Source organism: Podarcis bocagei (assembly GCF_964188305.1).
Source record: "Podarcis bocagei genome assembly, chromosome: Z".
In the NCBI taxonomy this organism is placed as follows: domain Eukaryota; kingdom Metazoa; phylum Chordata; class Lepidosauria; order Squamata; family Lacertidae; genus Podarcis; species Podarcis bocagei.
Window position 1 is genome coordinate 2,870,880 of NC_138140.1, and position 16,058 is coordinate 2,886,937.

Consider the following 16,058-nt stretch of genomic DNA (forward strand, 5'->3'; position numbering starts at 1 on the left):
CCAAGAGGCCATGATCTACTCACAGAGGTAAAAACTGGCAGTGATCTACCCCCTTTTGGGGGGTTCAGGTCAAAGTTGTTGAGCTTTTTTGGGGGGAGCCAGTGATCTACCACCTGTTGGACGTGCCTGATATAAGTGAAGCACTTTCAACTGGGTCTGTTTGACTGGTTCTGTTTGTGGTATTTTTTATGTGTTGAGCAGTTTAGAAACTCCTACAAATAAATAAATAGCTGAGTGCTTCCCCCTCACCGCCACCCATGAAGGAGAGACTCCACACAAATGGACGAGGGAGGCTGAGAATGAGGGCTGCAACCTTTACTTCAGGGGTGGGGAACAAGACTCTTGCTAAGTAACCATCAGACTCTGAGAAGCTGGTGTCGCTGGATCAAGTTAATCAGTTTTGTTAGCTAAACTTAAGTTTTAATTGGATTTTGAATACACGAGCACATTACTGTTTCAAATTTTACTGTGCTGTTCTGACCAATACTTTTTATCGGGTGAGTTTATGGAACCAAGGGGGCAGCAGCCCAAAAGAGTTCAGGAACCAATGGATTAAACCCCAGGGAACAGCTCTCCTGGATGCCATACAAACCCAAACATCAAATGCTATTTCATCACTGGGCATTATAAAACTAGAAGGACGATGCCCTCAGCATGAGAAAACACAATTTCACCTATGTCCAACGAGAGACCCCCCTCTCTATTCTAAACAAAGGCTTCATAGTGGATCTCTGGGAATCCTTCTTGTTATCTAAAACGGTTTCATTCTACAGTGAAATGTCTCCAGCTTTGCTGGCTGCTGGGATTCTACAGAGTGACAAGAAAGGAGAGAGAGAGAGAGAGAGAAAGAAATGCTGCAAGAAAATTGTGTGTGTGTGTGTGTGTGTGTGTGTGTGTGTGTGTGTGTGTGTGTGTGTAGGGAGGGGGAAGGAGATAGTAACTATCACAACAACAATTTGCAAGAGTGGGAGGAACAAGAGAGTCAGGAGGCTGCAGTGAGTAGGTGGGGATGACGGATTGGGAACCAGCTCATGGTTGCCAGTTGCCAGGGGACGGGGTGCCTGGGATGGAGAGAATGTGCTATGCTTCCAAATCTGCTTGCATCAGGAAGGCTGGCAGGAGACTGGCAATTTTTACAGCTGACCTTCCTTGTCTGAAACACGGCACTGTGCCTTTTCTCAGGAAACCCGGCTGAGCTTCTTTGACCACTGTTAAGTTGTGGGTTTAACGCATACAGGCTTGAGTAAAGGTCTAGCACAGGGGTCAGCAAACTTTCAGCAGGGGGCCGGTCCACTGTCCCTCAGACCCTGTGGGGAGCCAGACTATATTTAGAAAAAAATAATGAATGAATTCCTATGCCACACAAATAACCCAGAGGTGCATTTTAAATAAAAGCACACATTCAACTCATGTAAAAAACCACTGATTCCCGGACTGTCCGCAGGCCGGATTGAGAAGGCGATTGGGCCGCATCTGGGCCCCTGGGCCTTAGGTTGCCTACCCCAGTCTAGGAACACAAGAAGCTGTGTTATCCGTGTCAGGCCACCAGACTGTCTTGTTCACTGTGTCCTCTCACCAGCAGCAGCTCTGTGGGGCTTCAGGCAGGGGGTCTCTCTCTCAGCCTTACTGGGAGATGCAGGGAATTAAGCCTGGGATCCCACCACATAGACACCCCGGCACACAGAACAGATGCTGCACACCACCACCACAGTACAGCCTTACCTGCCCTCTCCAGGCTGCAACAGGTTTCTGTTTTAGGTAAAGGTAAAGGTACCCCTGACCATTAGGTCCAGTCGTGACCGACTCTGGGGTTGCAGTGCTCATCTCGCTTTACTGGCCGAGGGAGCCGGCGTACCTCTTCCGGGTCATGTGGCCAGCATGACTAAGCTGTTTCTGGCGAACCAGAGCAGCGCATGGAAACGCCATTTACCTTCCCGCCAGAGTGGTACCTATTTATCTACTTGCACTTTGAGGTGCTTTCGAACTGCTAGGTTGGCAGGAGCTGGGACCGAGCAACAGGAGCTCACCCCGTCATGGGGATTCGAACCGCCAACCTCCTGATCAGCAAGTCCTAGGCTCTGTGGTTTAACCCACAGCGCCACCCGCGTCCCCTGTTTCTGTTTTACAGCAGCACAAAAAAGGCTGCCAGAGTAACACTCTCTCCCTTCTTTGACAGGGCAGCTGTACTGAAGAGGCAGCACGGACAGGCAGGCAGGTGCAAAGGGTTGCAAGTGCCCTGCACTCCTGAGGGTGAATCTGCACTAAAAGCTTAAGCCAGTGTCAAAGCATTGCAAAGGCTGCATTTCGCTTCAGTCATACCTTGAACACTTTGGAGAAGAAGCCGCTGCCAATCAATTCCGCCTCAAAGTTCTCCCAGAATTCCAGCTTCCTGACAGCCGTGCGCAACCTCTGCCAGCGGTCGTCCTGACAATAAGCGTCCGGCATCTCTCCATAGTATGGCGTCAGGCTGGAGGGCTCAGGAGAGACCAGCCCCATTTCACACATCTCAGAGACAGGTGCTGCAAAGAGGAGGGAGAAGGAAAGAACAGGTTTCATTGCCGGCTCTGCCAAATGGGTGAAGAAGCCCTGCAAAGCTGGCTGTTGTCGTGCCTGCTTTGCAAACAGCAGGTCCCTTCTAGGGGACAGAGCTTTTAGCCATCCTCGCCATTTGACTGACAGCTTCCTATGTCCCAAGGTGGGGAATTATGCTGCCCGAGGGCCATATTCCCCCATGAAAAAGCTTCTGAGAGGCCATATGCCAGTGACAGGCAGGGTCAGAACCAAAAGCAGGTGGAGCAATGGATGTGCCTTTCACCTTTCCACAACATGCTACATTCCAGCAAAAGTCAGGAGCTTCTGCGCAAGCTTCAAGCATACTTTGCCCTGCACAGGAAACATCTCTTTTCACCATCCAGGAAAGCAAGAAGCATTATCAGAGTGCAAGGATGCATCCCAGCCAGGCTTAAGCACTGGAGGAGAGAACACAGATCAGGGCTAGTGAATGGCCAGATTCTGCCACTGAGACCTCCCCACCCATGCCCAAAGGCCTTCAAACTTCAGGACAACTACTTCTCCCTTGGTTCATCTACTCCAGAAAGTGGTGCACGTCTGCCAGGAGAGCCCGGCAGGCTGCAAGACTGTTCCAGAACATTCAAGGTGGTTCTAGAACATTCTGGAATGTTCTTGTGGGGCCTTCTGGGTGCCCAGGGCCACAGCCAGCACCCTTCGTCATTGGAGCGCTACCTGGGAAGATGAGCAGTGGCAATGGGTCAGCTCTGATGAGGCACCCTCTTCCACCATTACTGATCAGAATGACCCAGGGTGGTGGTGTGAAACATTCTTATTACTAATTACCTGCCCACAGATTGGCAGACACTTATGATAGAGTATTTCCAACTGGCAAAGCTGACGGGAAAAGTCAGGGGAGTTTTAAACCAGAAAACATACAGAGAAAGGAAAATATTTAAGGAATATATATAATTACATCGCAAAAATGATACCATCTTAGCAGAATTGGAATGATACTTGCGAATAATAGATAAATGATATAAATATTAAAGTGGAATGTATGAAAAAGGATATAAAACAAAACTGCACAATAATACCATGACAACAGAAAAGGTATAACGAGAAAGATTGGAAGTTTTTTGCAAAAAAAAAATTATTTATAATATCGTATAAATCTTTGGTCTTTATCACTTTTTTTGTCTTTGTTTCAAAATTTTCTCTCCCCCCCCTTTCTTTTCTTTCCCCCCTGTATTTAAATCTTAAATACTTACCTTCATTGTATGTTTGTATAATTGTATCTTTGTATTTAAAACCAATAAAGACTTAATTAAAAAACAAAAATACTAATTACCTGCCCTTCATCCTAAGGTCCCGGGACAGGTTGCAATGTTAAAAAACACAATATTGGAAACAGATTTAAGCAGCTTACAACCACAAGCTGTAAGTTTTAAAAATATGCACCTCAAGCATCTAAGGCCAGGGTACAGAGGCACATCTTCAGCATTTGCCAAAAGCTATGTAATGAAGGTGCCAAGCGTGTCTCTGTAGGGAGGGAGTTCCACCACTGGGGCCACCACAGAGAAGGCCTTCTCCTGGGTCACTGCCACTCTGAACCTCTGAGGGTGGAAGAACTACCAATCTTAGCACCCAAAGGGTTCTGCAGGGAAGGAGGTAGGCTTTCAGATATTTGGGGCCCAAGTCATTTAGGATTTTAAACACTAAGTGAACACCTTTGATTGGGCCCAGAAAAAACAAACTGGCTGCCAGTGCAGCTTTTTAAAAACAGGGGTTATATGAAATCTAAACGGAAGCCCACCCAGCAATATGGCAGCTGCATTATGGACCAAATTAAGTTTCCAAGTTGTCTTCAAGGGCAGTCCCACGGAGAGTGCATTGTAGAGATAGGGAGTGAGAGTTGGTTCTGGGTAGAAACATCCACTCTGAGGAAAATATCACAAGCTAGAGAAAGGAGTCTCTGAGCTTAGTGTGAAGGACAGTGTGTGGTGTCCTGTGAGAGTAATAGGCCAGGAATTACAGTGGTGCCCCGCAAGACGAATGCCTCGCAAGACGGAAAACTCGCTAGACGAAAGAGTTTTCCGTTTTGGAGGTGCTTCGCAAAATGAATTTCCTATGGGCTTGCTTCGCAAGACAACAATGTCTTGCGAGTTCCTGCTGGGTTTTTTTCCTCCCCCCCCCTTTTTCTAAGCCGCTAAGTCGCTTATCAGCTGATCCGATCAGCAGATAAGCCGCTAAAAGCCGCTAATAGCGCTAATCCGCTAATCTGTCAATGGGCTTGCTTCGCAAGACGAAAGAACCGCTAGACGAAGAGAATCACAGAACGGATTCTTTTCGTCTTGCGAGGCACCACTGTAACTGGGAGGCTGAGATTGAGACAGGAGAAGTAGAAGCTGTAAAGAGACAGTCTACTGTACTTAGGTGTCATTCCAGTAAGGAGGGGAGAGATTCTTCTAGTAAGAGAAGACTCCCAAACCAGTGAAACCTTGAGTCTATTACTTGGAGTACCTCAGGAGTAGGGTTGTCAAAGGGGTGTGCAACCGACAGAAAGCACCACCTTGTTAAGAACCAAAGTATTAAGTTAAGAACCAAAGTATTAAGTGTGAAACAACCGAGAAAACCTTGAAGTGAAATAACATTGTAAACTGAAGTATCCTAAGTGTTATCTACTCGTGTCATAAATTTCCTTGTTAAATAAAGCCATTATTGTTTATTAGAACAAATCTTGCCTGAGACTCCTAATTATTAAGTTTTACCTCACACAAGTCCCCCACAAGATAATCTGAGATAGCCTGTGGGAATTTATGAGATTGGCGTTCTGTGAGTTGGGTGCACACTCTATTTTTAAGTGAGAGGACAGGCCCAATGGCGCCAGGGGGAAAAGGGCCGTTGCGCCGTCACACCCCCTACCTTGGCATTTGACATTCTATGGGAAACATCTACTGTATTTCCTCAAGTTCATGGCTTTTCTCAAGATCAGTCTCCTGCTGGCCCAGCCTCCTTCCCTCAAAGAGCCTTTTGTGTAGAAGTGAATTTGCATCATGCCCCTTCCCCAGGCGCTAGAGACAAGCCATTCACACCACTGTGCCCAGGCAGGAACCCCATTCTTATGGCAAGCAGAGAGGCGCTTTTGTCTTCTCTTCAGACACAGACGCCCAGGCTCAGGGGACAGGGAGCGTAGAGAAGGAGGGAAACTTGGCTGGAAACAACCAGCTTGATGGCTGGCCTCTGGGAGGAGAGCTGGATAGCTCCGCAGTCTTTCAAAAGAGTCACTAGCTATGAAATGGGGCCTTTGTATTTTCAACCTAAATAGTTTGGATGGATTGGGGGTGGGGGTGGGGGTCAGTCTCCAAGGCCATATCATGCAACCTAGCAAGAATTTCCTATTGCATCGCCTGCTGGCTGGCTGTTTCTATGTGGTAAACTCTTTAAGAGACCCGGTTCACATCACACATTTGAAGAAGTACAGCACCATTTTAAACAGCCACAGCTTTCCCCCCAAAGAATTCTGGGAGCTATAGTTTGATAGGGGTGTTGAGAGATAGTGCACTATCCACCCCCCCACCCCCCACTATAAGCTACAATTCCAAAAGTTCCCTGAGGAGACGGATTGTTACACCGCTATAGGAACTGTAGCTCTGGGAGGCGAATTGTGGCCTCCGAATGACTCTCAGGGGTATAGGGCTATCTTACCCAGGGGTCAGCAACCTTTTTCAGCAGGGGACCAGTCCGCTGTCCCTCAGACCATGTGGTGGGCCGGACTATATTTTTTGGGGGGGAATGAAGGAATTCCTATGCCCCACAAATAACCCAGAGATGCATTTTAAATAAAAGGACACATTCTACTCATGTAAAAACACACTGATTCCCAGACTGTCCACAGGCCGGATTGAGAAGGCGATTGGGCTAGATCCGGCCCCCTATGCCTTAGGTTGCCTATCCATCAAAAGACAGATGCAATCGACATCCAGCGATGCAGTGGCACAGAGGGATGCATAATATATAATGAATACAGAGGCAGTTTGATTAGCATCAGTCTTTTCCCCCTCTGGGTGCAAATACGCATAAAGAAAAAACTGGCCCTTGGTTTGTTTTTTCTTAGCAGAATTAGCTAAGAGCCTGGAATTTATATTGTTCTGATAGTGGGGGGTTTTTTTGACCAGGTAAACTAAAGACTTGGATGCAGAATCAACACCAGAAATTCTCCTAATATATTGGCAAAACGATTTCCCCTAATATAATGCATTTTGCATGTTGCACTTAACCCCTGTAATATGCCTTTTGTACACCTGATGAACTTGGTTGGAGTAGAGCATCGCAAAACTCAGAGACATGTGAGTATTTGGTGGTGGTGGTTTTTCAGCTCTCATGTTGTTTCAGAAAGTGGCGATTAGCCAAGTTCACCTATAAATGTGAATCAAATGAAATCCTCTTTCCCCTCACCCAATCCCTTGTTCCAACTAAGTAATACATATGGCCGGGGGGGGGGGAGAGGGAGGGAAATGAGCAGGGATGTGAGAGAGTGAATAGGGAATGAACAAAGGGAAAGGGAAATAACCTTTCTGTGAACTTTCAAGAAGGGGGCGGTCAGCAAACTTTTTCAGCAGGGGGCCGGTCCACTTTCCCTCAGACCTTGTGGGGGGCCGGACTATATTTTGAAGTGGGGGGATGAACAAATTCCTATGCCCCACAAATAACCCAGAGATGCATTTTAAATAAAAGGACACATTCCACTCATGTAAAAACACACTGAGTCCCGGACCATCCGTGGGCCGGATTTAGAAGGCGATTGGGACAGACCTGGCCCCCGGACCTTAGGTTGCCTACCCATGTTCAAGAATCTCCACGTGCCTCTGAGGGAGAGCTCAGTGGCATAACGCCCCGCTTTGCAGGGAGAAGGTCTCAGGTTCAAATCCTGGCATATCTAGGTGAAATAACCTCAGGGAGCTGATAGAGGTGGCTTCTCTCTCTCTCTGCCTGGGAGCCTGGAAAGCCAGTGCTGGCAGTCAAAGCAGACAACACCCAAACTCTAGCATAAGGCAGCCTGTGCTTCTATAGACTCAGTCCAGATGTTTTCGACTATGACTCCCACCAATCCCTATACCACAGATAGGACTGTGTTGATGCAAATTGTAGTCCAAAGCATCTGGAGGGCACCAGAGATTGGTAAAGAAAGCAGTATGGAGAAAGATTGATGAGAATGCAACACTTTTTAGCCTCTCAGCCTTACCAAAGAAGAAACAGAAGTCGTGTTGAAACATCTGGGTAAAAAGCATTAACACAGGAAAAATTTGGAAGCATGTTGGCAAAGACGAATTGATATTGTGGGGCTGAGTTTGAAGCGTGCGGCCAGGGGAAAAGGCATCAATGCTTTCTCTTCCCCGCCCCCCCGCCCCCCCATGAATGCATTATGGACTCTCCTCCTCCTGAAAGGAGCCAAGGCACACACATTTTCTAAATTCATAGCAGCCACAGAATTTCCATTTTCCTTGTAACAGGCTCTGTACAATTATTTATGTAATTATTCTCTGCTATTTCTATATCTGGCACTTCAGTCATAATGCAGTGGTACCTCGGGTGAAGAGCTTAATTCGTTCCGGAGGTTTGTTCTTAACATGAAACTGTTCTTAACCTGAGGTACCACTTTAGCTAATGGGGCCTCCCGCTGCTGCCGCCGCATGATTTCTGTTCTCATCCTGAAGCAAAGTTCTTAACCCGAGGTACTATTTCTGGGTTAGCGGAGTCTGTAACCTGACGCGTCTGTAACCTGAAGCGTATGTAACCTGAGGTACCACTGTAAAAGCAAAATCATACCCAATCAAACAAGGTTCAGTAACGCAATCATCAAAATTAATAGAACACAGTGGTACCTCGGGTTAAGAACTTAATTCGTTCTGGAAGTCCGTTCTTAACCTGAGGTACCACTTTAGCTAATGGGGCCTTCCGCCGTCACCGCACGATTTCTGTTCTTATCCTGAAGCAAAGTTCTTAACCCGAGGTACTATTTTTGGGTTAGTAGAGTCTGTAACCTGAAGCGTCTGTAACTGAAGGTACCACTGTAGTCTTACTCCGTCTGTTCCCGTGTATGCTGAGTAGGTACGCACACACACAAACTCGCACCCTGCAAATCACATTCAAAAGGAAAAAACACCTTGTGTAGGAATCATAGAATAGAATCATAGAATCATAGAGTTGGAAGAGACCACAAGGGCCATCGAGTCCAACCCCCTGCCAAGCAGGAAACACCATCAGAGCACTCCTGACATATGGTTGTCAAGCCTCTGCTTAAAGACCTCCAAAGCAGGAGACTCCACCACACTCCTTGGCAGCAAATTCCACTGTCGAACAGCTCTTACTGTCAGGAAGTTCTTCCTAATGTTTAGGTGGAATCTTCTTTCTTGTAGTTTGGATCCATTGCTCCATGTCCGCTTCTCTGGAGCAGCAGAAAACAACCTTTCTCCCTCCTCTAGGTGACATCCTTTTATATATTTGAACATGGCTATCATATCAGCCCTTAACCTCCTCTTCTCCAGGATAAACATGCCCAGCTCCCTTAGCCGTTCCTCATAAGGCATCGTTTCCAGGCCTTTGACCATTTTGGTTGTCCTCCTCTGGACACGTTCCAGTTTGTCAGTGTCCTTCTTGAACTGTGGTGCCCAGAACTGGACACAGTACTCCAGGTGAGGTCTGACCAGAGCAGAATACAGTGGCACTATTACTTCCCTTGATCTAGGACCTAAGAGACCCGCAGAGGAGGATCTGCCTGGGAAAAGTCCATCCACAGCAGAAGCTGGGTGCCAACTCCATAAGCACACAGGTCACCGGGTGAAATTCGAGCTACCACACCTCTTTGCAAAAACAGCCAGTGGGAGACTCATCATTGCACATTGCATCTTTCCCTCCCCCCTCCCTGCACTATGAGAAAGCACAAAGAACTACCTGAGGGACAGCTTTTCTTTTCTGTTTTTAAGGAAAGAACCAAAATGTTTCCGACGCTTTCTGGAATCAGCACAGGAGGTTGTGTCTAGTTGCTAGGAAACAGTATGTATTAACGCCAGGGCTGCTACTGTTGAGTCCTAAGGCAGCAGCCTATGGATCATATACGGTAGTTCACACTACTGACTGACAGGCAGAGATGTCTAACTACTAATCATCACAATCCAGATCCGTGTGTGTGTGTGTGTGTTCACACATATGCCACAATGGGCATGCGGTGCAAATAACATAGCTACAGATAATAACTCACACAAGGAAGCCAAGCCGCGTGACCCAGGGGGAGGCAACTTGCCCTCAGTCATGGCTGGGGCTTTGGAGACACCGGGAGAGTGAGCCCCCTGTCCTGAGTTTTCCACAGTCTGGGCTGGAGAGCCTGGGGTCCTGCTCTGTTAACCCAGCAAAAGGCCAGGATTCACACTGCCAGACAATTTTGAGGGTTGATGCTGCACCTCCCTTCTGTAGCAATATGAGGCTCCGCATCCCGTTCAAAGTCCTTGAGGTTCCAGTCCGGAGTTTCATTGTTTATTTGTTGCATTTGTTGCATTTAAAGCCCACCTTTTCTCCAAGGAGCTCATGGTTCTCCCTACCTCATTTAATCCCCACAACCTTGTGAAGTGGGTTAAGCCATGGGTAGGTAAACTAAGGCCCCAGGGCCTGATCCAGCCCAATCACCTTCTAAATCTGGCCTGCAGATGGTCCGGGAATCAGCGTGTTTTTACATGAGTAGAACGTGTGCTTTTATTTAAAATGCATCTCTGGGTTATTTGTGGGGCATAGGAATTCATTCATATCCCCCCCCCCAATACAGTCTGGCCCTCCACAAGGTCTGAGGGACAGAGGACCGGCCCCTTGCTGAAAAAGTTTGCTGACCCCTGGGTTAGGCTGAGAGGCTACCTGGTAAGCTCCTTGGTCAAGTGGGGATTCAAATCATGGTCTCCCACATCCCAGTCCAAAGCTCTAACCACTACACCACACTGGCACCTTAGATTTGGATCCACTCTGGCTACAGCTGCTGGAATTTGTATTCCCAAAACATCTGGAGGGCACCAGGCTGAAGAAGGCTGCATTAAGAGTAAACTCTCTTCTCATTTCCCAACACAGGGGAGTGGTCAAGTCACAAGGGCATCCATCCATCCCTAGATGCGATTTACAAGTCAAGCTCTCCTCCAGTTGCCGCAACGAAACTGAACAGGCTGCTGGCAAGCCAGGAGGAAGCTTAGCAGCCAGTGAAAACTGAATCCTGCCCCAGGCCAGAAGCATCTTTGCCAAATGCCCGGCCCCACCTCTGTGACATTTGCCAAAAAAGCAGCAGCAGCAGCAAATATAGGTTGGATTATATTTAGCATTTGCAACAAAAAACAGCAGAAGCCACAAAGAATAAGTCACCTGGTTGCGTTTTATGCAGATTTACCGGAATTCCAAAGCAAGCAAAACCAAGCACAACTGTATTTGTATAGTGCTGTGGATGTGGCATGGCACTCTCTCTGCAAGAAGTGCAAAAGGGGAGTCTCTGCCCCAAGGAGCTTACAATCCATCATTCAACACAGCAGAAGACAACTGAGGCAGGGGAGGGCAGCAGGAGGGGGGAAAGTCATGCCAACTTGTTGCAGTAACACCTAACTAGGGTCTAGCTAACAGTAAGTAGAGGTGGGGCATTGGGTGGCAACCCTTTCATCTGGCCCAGCTATTCTTGCCCAGCTATTTCACATCCCTGCTTCCATTTGTCAGACTGCTATTACCATTACAAATTACAAGTGTTTATGTAGCCAAAACCATTACAAATCAAAATGCATAAAACGGAACACAGCTAAAATAATGATTAAAACCAGGCATCCTGTTAGATAGGAGTTTGCTGCCCTGAAGAATTTAGCTTATCATCCCCACAAACTTTTCACCTTAAAATTGCTGCTCTAAAGGCAGAATAAGCCACATTTTCAGAGGTATAGGGGGTCCTGTCCCCTAATAAAAAGTTAATTTGATATCAAATCAATCTCCCAATTGGGAGATTTAAATCTTTGAACAAGGCTGTTCTTAATTCCTCATGGATTGGACAAACCAGTAAGTAGTGTGGTAAATCTTCAGGCACACAAACTCCTAAGTGGGCAAACTCTCTCTTCATAAGGGATCAGGGATAGTGTCTTTCAACTGTGAACCGCAGAGCTATAAAGGCTTTTCTCAAACTGGCATTTGTGATGCTGGTTACATGGTGGGGGCGAGGGTGGGTAGTTTGGCATCCCGAGGGGCACATTTTGACAGACAGCCTCTTACTATTAAGAAGTGTCTCCAAACATTCAAACTATTTCTTCCCGCAACTTAAGCTTGCAAATGCTAACCCTCTGGGACAGAAGTCACTGTTCTCCTGACTGTGCACTTTCATGAGCATTAACTGATGAACGGGTGTTAGAAGAATAGAAATATAAGTAGGCTGCAAATGTAAGTATGTGCACTGCATAAAATAAAAAGCATGAAGATGTATACTGCTTATCCCATGTTGCTGAATTTTAACTGCACTTTGTATAAATTTTAATGGCTGAGTTTTAACAACCAACTCATTTTTATTTTATTTTATTTTATAATGATGTTGCTAAATGTTGTACACCACCTGGTATCCCAATTTGGGAGAATGGCAGGATTTATATACATTAAGTAATAATAATGTAATAATAATCTGTAACCTCAAGACTTGATTATTGCAAAGTGCTCTCTGTGTGGATACCCTTGAGCTGGTGCAAATTGCTGAGGCTGGACTGTTGATTGGGACAGACCACAGCCAGCACATAACTCTGGTGCTGAAAAGCTTGCACAAGATGCCCATGACTAGGCCAAGGTCAAGGTCCTTGCATTAATTTACAACTTCGCCCATGTGAATAAATCTGCAGCATTTGAATAAATTGCAGCAAGACTCTTCACTTGGCTGGGGAAAGCCTATCTCCATGACAGACCCTGGAAAGCCTCTGCCAGTCAGAACAAGGCAATATGAGACCAGACGTGCCAACATCTCTGTTGTGCTTTAAAAAGCAAGCTGTAACACATCAGCGGCTGGGGAACCAAAGGAAAATAAATAAAAAAGCAGCTGAAACCACCAAGCAGGGATTTCCCCACAACACTTATAGCAACTTGTTATTTTTTTATTTAAAAAATGGGGTGTGGGGTTCAGACTTTGCTTGCCTCAGAACCTCAGCTCCCAAACTTGCAAGCACATGAGAATGATGGTTATGGTTAAATGATGGCTGAATGTGCTCAAAGGCACAAGGTTGTATCCAAAGCACTGAAGTTAATGGACATGAGTAACTACTACTACTTACATATTTATTTATACCTCACATTTTCACCTGACAGGTGAAAGGCAGCTTACAAATAAAAATAATAATTACTATTTTTAAAAAAATCATTATAAAACAATTAAACAGAATTAAAGTTATATACATATATAACATTTGTTTAAAATACAGTATACAAATAATTACAATAAAAACAGCACAGCCCCACCCCATTCATTAAAAGCAGTCAGTTCCCAAAAGCCACTTGGAACAAGGTCTTCACCTGATGGCAGGCAGTCAAACTTAGGTTCAATTCTTTCAGTGGACCTACTCTGAGTAGAACTTCGTTGGCCACAACCGATCACTATTATTACCGCTATTGTTAAAGGCTACAAACGGCTGGCAAATGCAGTACTGGGAAAAGGATGAGTTTGAGAAGGGAGTAAAAACCGCACCCAGCCCACCCAACCCCACCCCTGGGGGTTAGGGAACTACCCCAATGGCTCTTAACGGAAGTCCCACTACAAGGCTGGGATATTACCTGCAACTGATGTCGTTTCTGTTATGTGATACCTTCAGAGAAACTGAATTTTTGTTTTAAAACCTCGGGACTTTTTCTACCTTAAGAAAACCCTTATGGAAAGGAGAGGAAAATCTGTAATGAGGCGGAGAGAGAGAGAAAGCGCGCCCAAACCCATCACTGCCGGGGTCTGCAAAGGCGGGTCGGGCAGTTGCGCTCAGCACGCCCAGGAGCCTTCCTTCGTCTCTGCCCTCCCAGCTCGCTGCTAGACAAGCACCGGCGCTCACCCATCGTTCTCTGCCCTTCCTCCCTAAGCCTAGACGATGAGCTTAGGGTAATCCGCGGAGGGAAAGGAAGGCGCTTTACCCGCGCTCGGAGGAAATCGATTTAGGGGATTTCTTCACCTGCTCCACCAAACGGGTCTCGGGGCTCAGATGAAACCGCTCTTCTCCTGTCTGTAGGACAAGTCACCGGTTTGGGTCGTCTCTTCCTACGCCTTGGAGGAGAAAGAACTTTACGCGCTGGTCAGAAAGGCTAATGGGCCCGAGGAGCAGCGCACTCACCTGCTGGGGCCCCCCGAGGCGCGCTCAGCTTCTGCTGGAAGGCGCCTTGCTGCCGCCGCCTTCTCCTCTTGCCGGCTGAAGTGCTGCCTCTTTCCGGCGAAGCGGAGGCGCGCCGTGCGTAAATGCACAGCGGGCGCCGGTTTCCGATGAGCTCTCCAAGGCGCGCTCCGCCGCGTTTAGCTCCCGGCAGCCCAAGTCTGGGAGAGAAAGGCGAGGCAGTCGGGTTCAGCGCCGCCCTCTGGACAAACAAGAGCTCGGTGCCATCGGGCACTTCACAAGCAGCGGAGAATGGATTGCATCCGACGCGCTCTTTGACGGCCGCGGAGCGCTGCGCGAAAACTTTCAGTGGGTTGCGAAGAATGACGCTTACATGGAGTCTCCAAGTTCAGCGGTATTCTGTCTTCAGTATAAACGTGTCTCATAATTGCATATAAATCATTGTACATGTGACACCAAAATCGCCATACAAGTGTTTTCGTGTTAGTTTTTAATAGATTACAAGAGATAATTCATTAGACGGTGATTTTTACATGCCTGTTATACTCGCACATTGGCAACAAAATGCTTAAAATAATAAAGAAACTAAAACACAACCCTACCCGGTTAATCAGCTGGAGCCTGAAATTTCCAAATTTATCACTGCATGCACTTTTAAAGAAATACTGAAAAATTGCATTGTTGGCTGCCTGTATCCAACAGTGGAAGCCGCTTTTCTGGCATTCAGGTGCGATGACAGGAAAACACCGCCAATGAGATTTCCGTCTGAGGTGTTGAATAATGTTTTTACCTGTAACTGCTTTTAGAATGTTTTTGCTGCAATTCTTTTAGAAGGTTTTCACTTTTTAATATAATCCCCTTGTTTTTGTCTTTGTTTAAAAATAATATTTTAAATGTTGTTTTAAAATAATCTTTTAAAATAATATTTTAAATGTTGCTAGACTCCTTTGAGAGAAAGGGCAGGATATGAATTCAATAAAATAAAATAATAAATATTAAACACAGAGGAGCCTAGCCAGAACAGAGCCACTGGCAGTCCTAATATCTTCCCTTAACTTCAGGAACAAGGAGTGATTGATACTGTGTTTAATTTCTAACTGCGATCCCTTGCTTGTTTACTCAGAAGTAATCATGTTTGTGCATGGGGCCTACTTCCTAGTAAGCTTGCTGATGATTCCAGGCTACATTAAATGGCTTCTTTGAATCCATAATTTTCTTTACCTAGAAAGGAATGTGGTGGTTTTTACATCATTAACCCACAAAAGGTTGTGATTAATCCATGCTGAGGAAAACCGCTAAAAAGCAGCATCCATCTGTCAGACGCATGAACAATTATTACCGTAACTTATATTCATTACATTTACCGTATTTTTCGCTCTATAAGACGCACCAGACCACAAGACGCACCTAGTTTTTGGATGGGGAAAACAAGAAAAAAAATATTCTGAATCTCAGAAGCCAGAACAGCAAGAGGGATCGCTGCGCAGTGAAAGCAGCAATCCCTCTTGCTGTTCTGGCTTCTGGGATAGTTGCACAGCCTGCATTCGCTCCATAAGACGCACACACATTTCCCCTTACTTTTTAGGAGGGAAAAAGTGAGTCTTATAGAGCAAAAAATACGGTATGTCCTCCAGTGATGTTTGTGGTGCCCCCCCACCCCATTTTATTCACACAGCAGCACTGAAATGTAGAGTGGGATGGAGGGGCTGGGAGATGGTGATGGGTTGAGCAGAAATTTGAACCCATGTCTTGTTTCTCAGTATTCTCAGTTTCTCAGTATTAAAGACACAACAACAACAATAGTTACCATATGAATTGCAATGTGCTTTGGAGCATTAAATTCTCCTGCTGTTTTCTCTTGATGGGGGAGCTTGAGGACCCTGAATGTTATCTACGGTACACTGAATAACATTCACTGAATGCACATTGAACTTTCTCTCTCCCAACCTGGAACTGACCTTTTCTTGTGCAACAATCCAATTCTCTGAGATCTCCTGCCCCCAAATTGATTATTAAGACTATTTTTAGCCCTTCAAGTGGAAACTCAACTCTGCAATTACGAGTTGGCTTTCCAGCATGTCGCTGTCCACCTCTTCAAGCTACTTCAGTGCATGAAGTGGAGGAAAATAATTAACTTTAAGGCTGTTTTATAGAGATCAAGTTCAGTCCTTTGCCAGAGGTTGCTTGGAGGACATTTGC

General features: G+C 46.2%; 1 protein-coding gene across 4 annotated transcripts in view; it reads right to left on the reverse strand.

Annotated features, from left to right (window-relative positions):
- Positions 1 to 14,517, reverse strand: part of LOC308579051 (dual specificity testis-specific protein kinase 2-like) — a 37,714-nt gene extending 23,197 nt beyond the window's left edge. The window contains exons 1-2 of one of the 4 annotated variants that reach the window (XM_081179838.1): positions 13,713 to 14,517; positions 2,320 to 2,519 (exon numbers count right to left, since the gene is read on the reverse strand). In XM_081179838.1, the coding sequence (XP_081035964.1) occupies positions 2,320 to 2,505 (186 nt within the window). In that variant the 5' untranslated portion in view covers positions 2,506 to 2,519; positions 13,713 to 14,517. Of the gene's footprint in view, positions 1 to 2,319; positions 2,520 to 13,586; positions 13,606 to 13,665 lie in introns of those variants that run through there. The other 3 variants (XM_081179837.1, XM_081179836.1, XM_081179835.1) reach the window with 3 other exon arrangements.
- Positions 14,518 to 16,058: the final 1,541 nt, after the last annotated feature.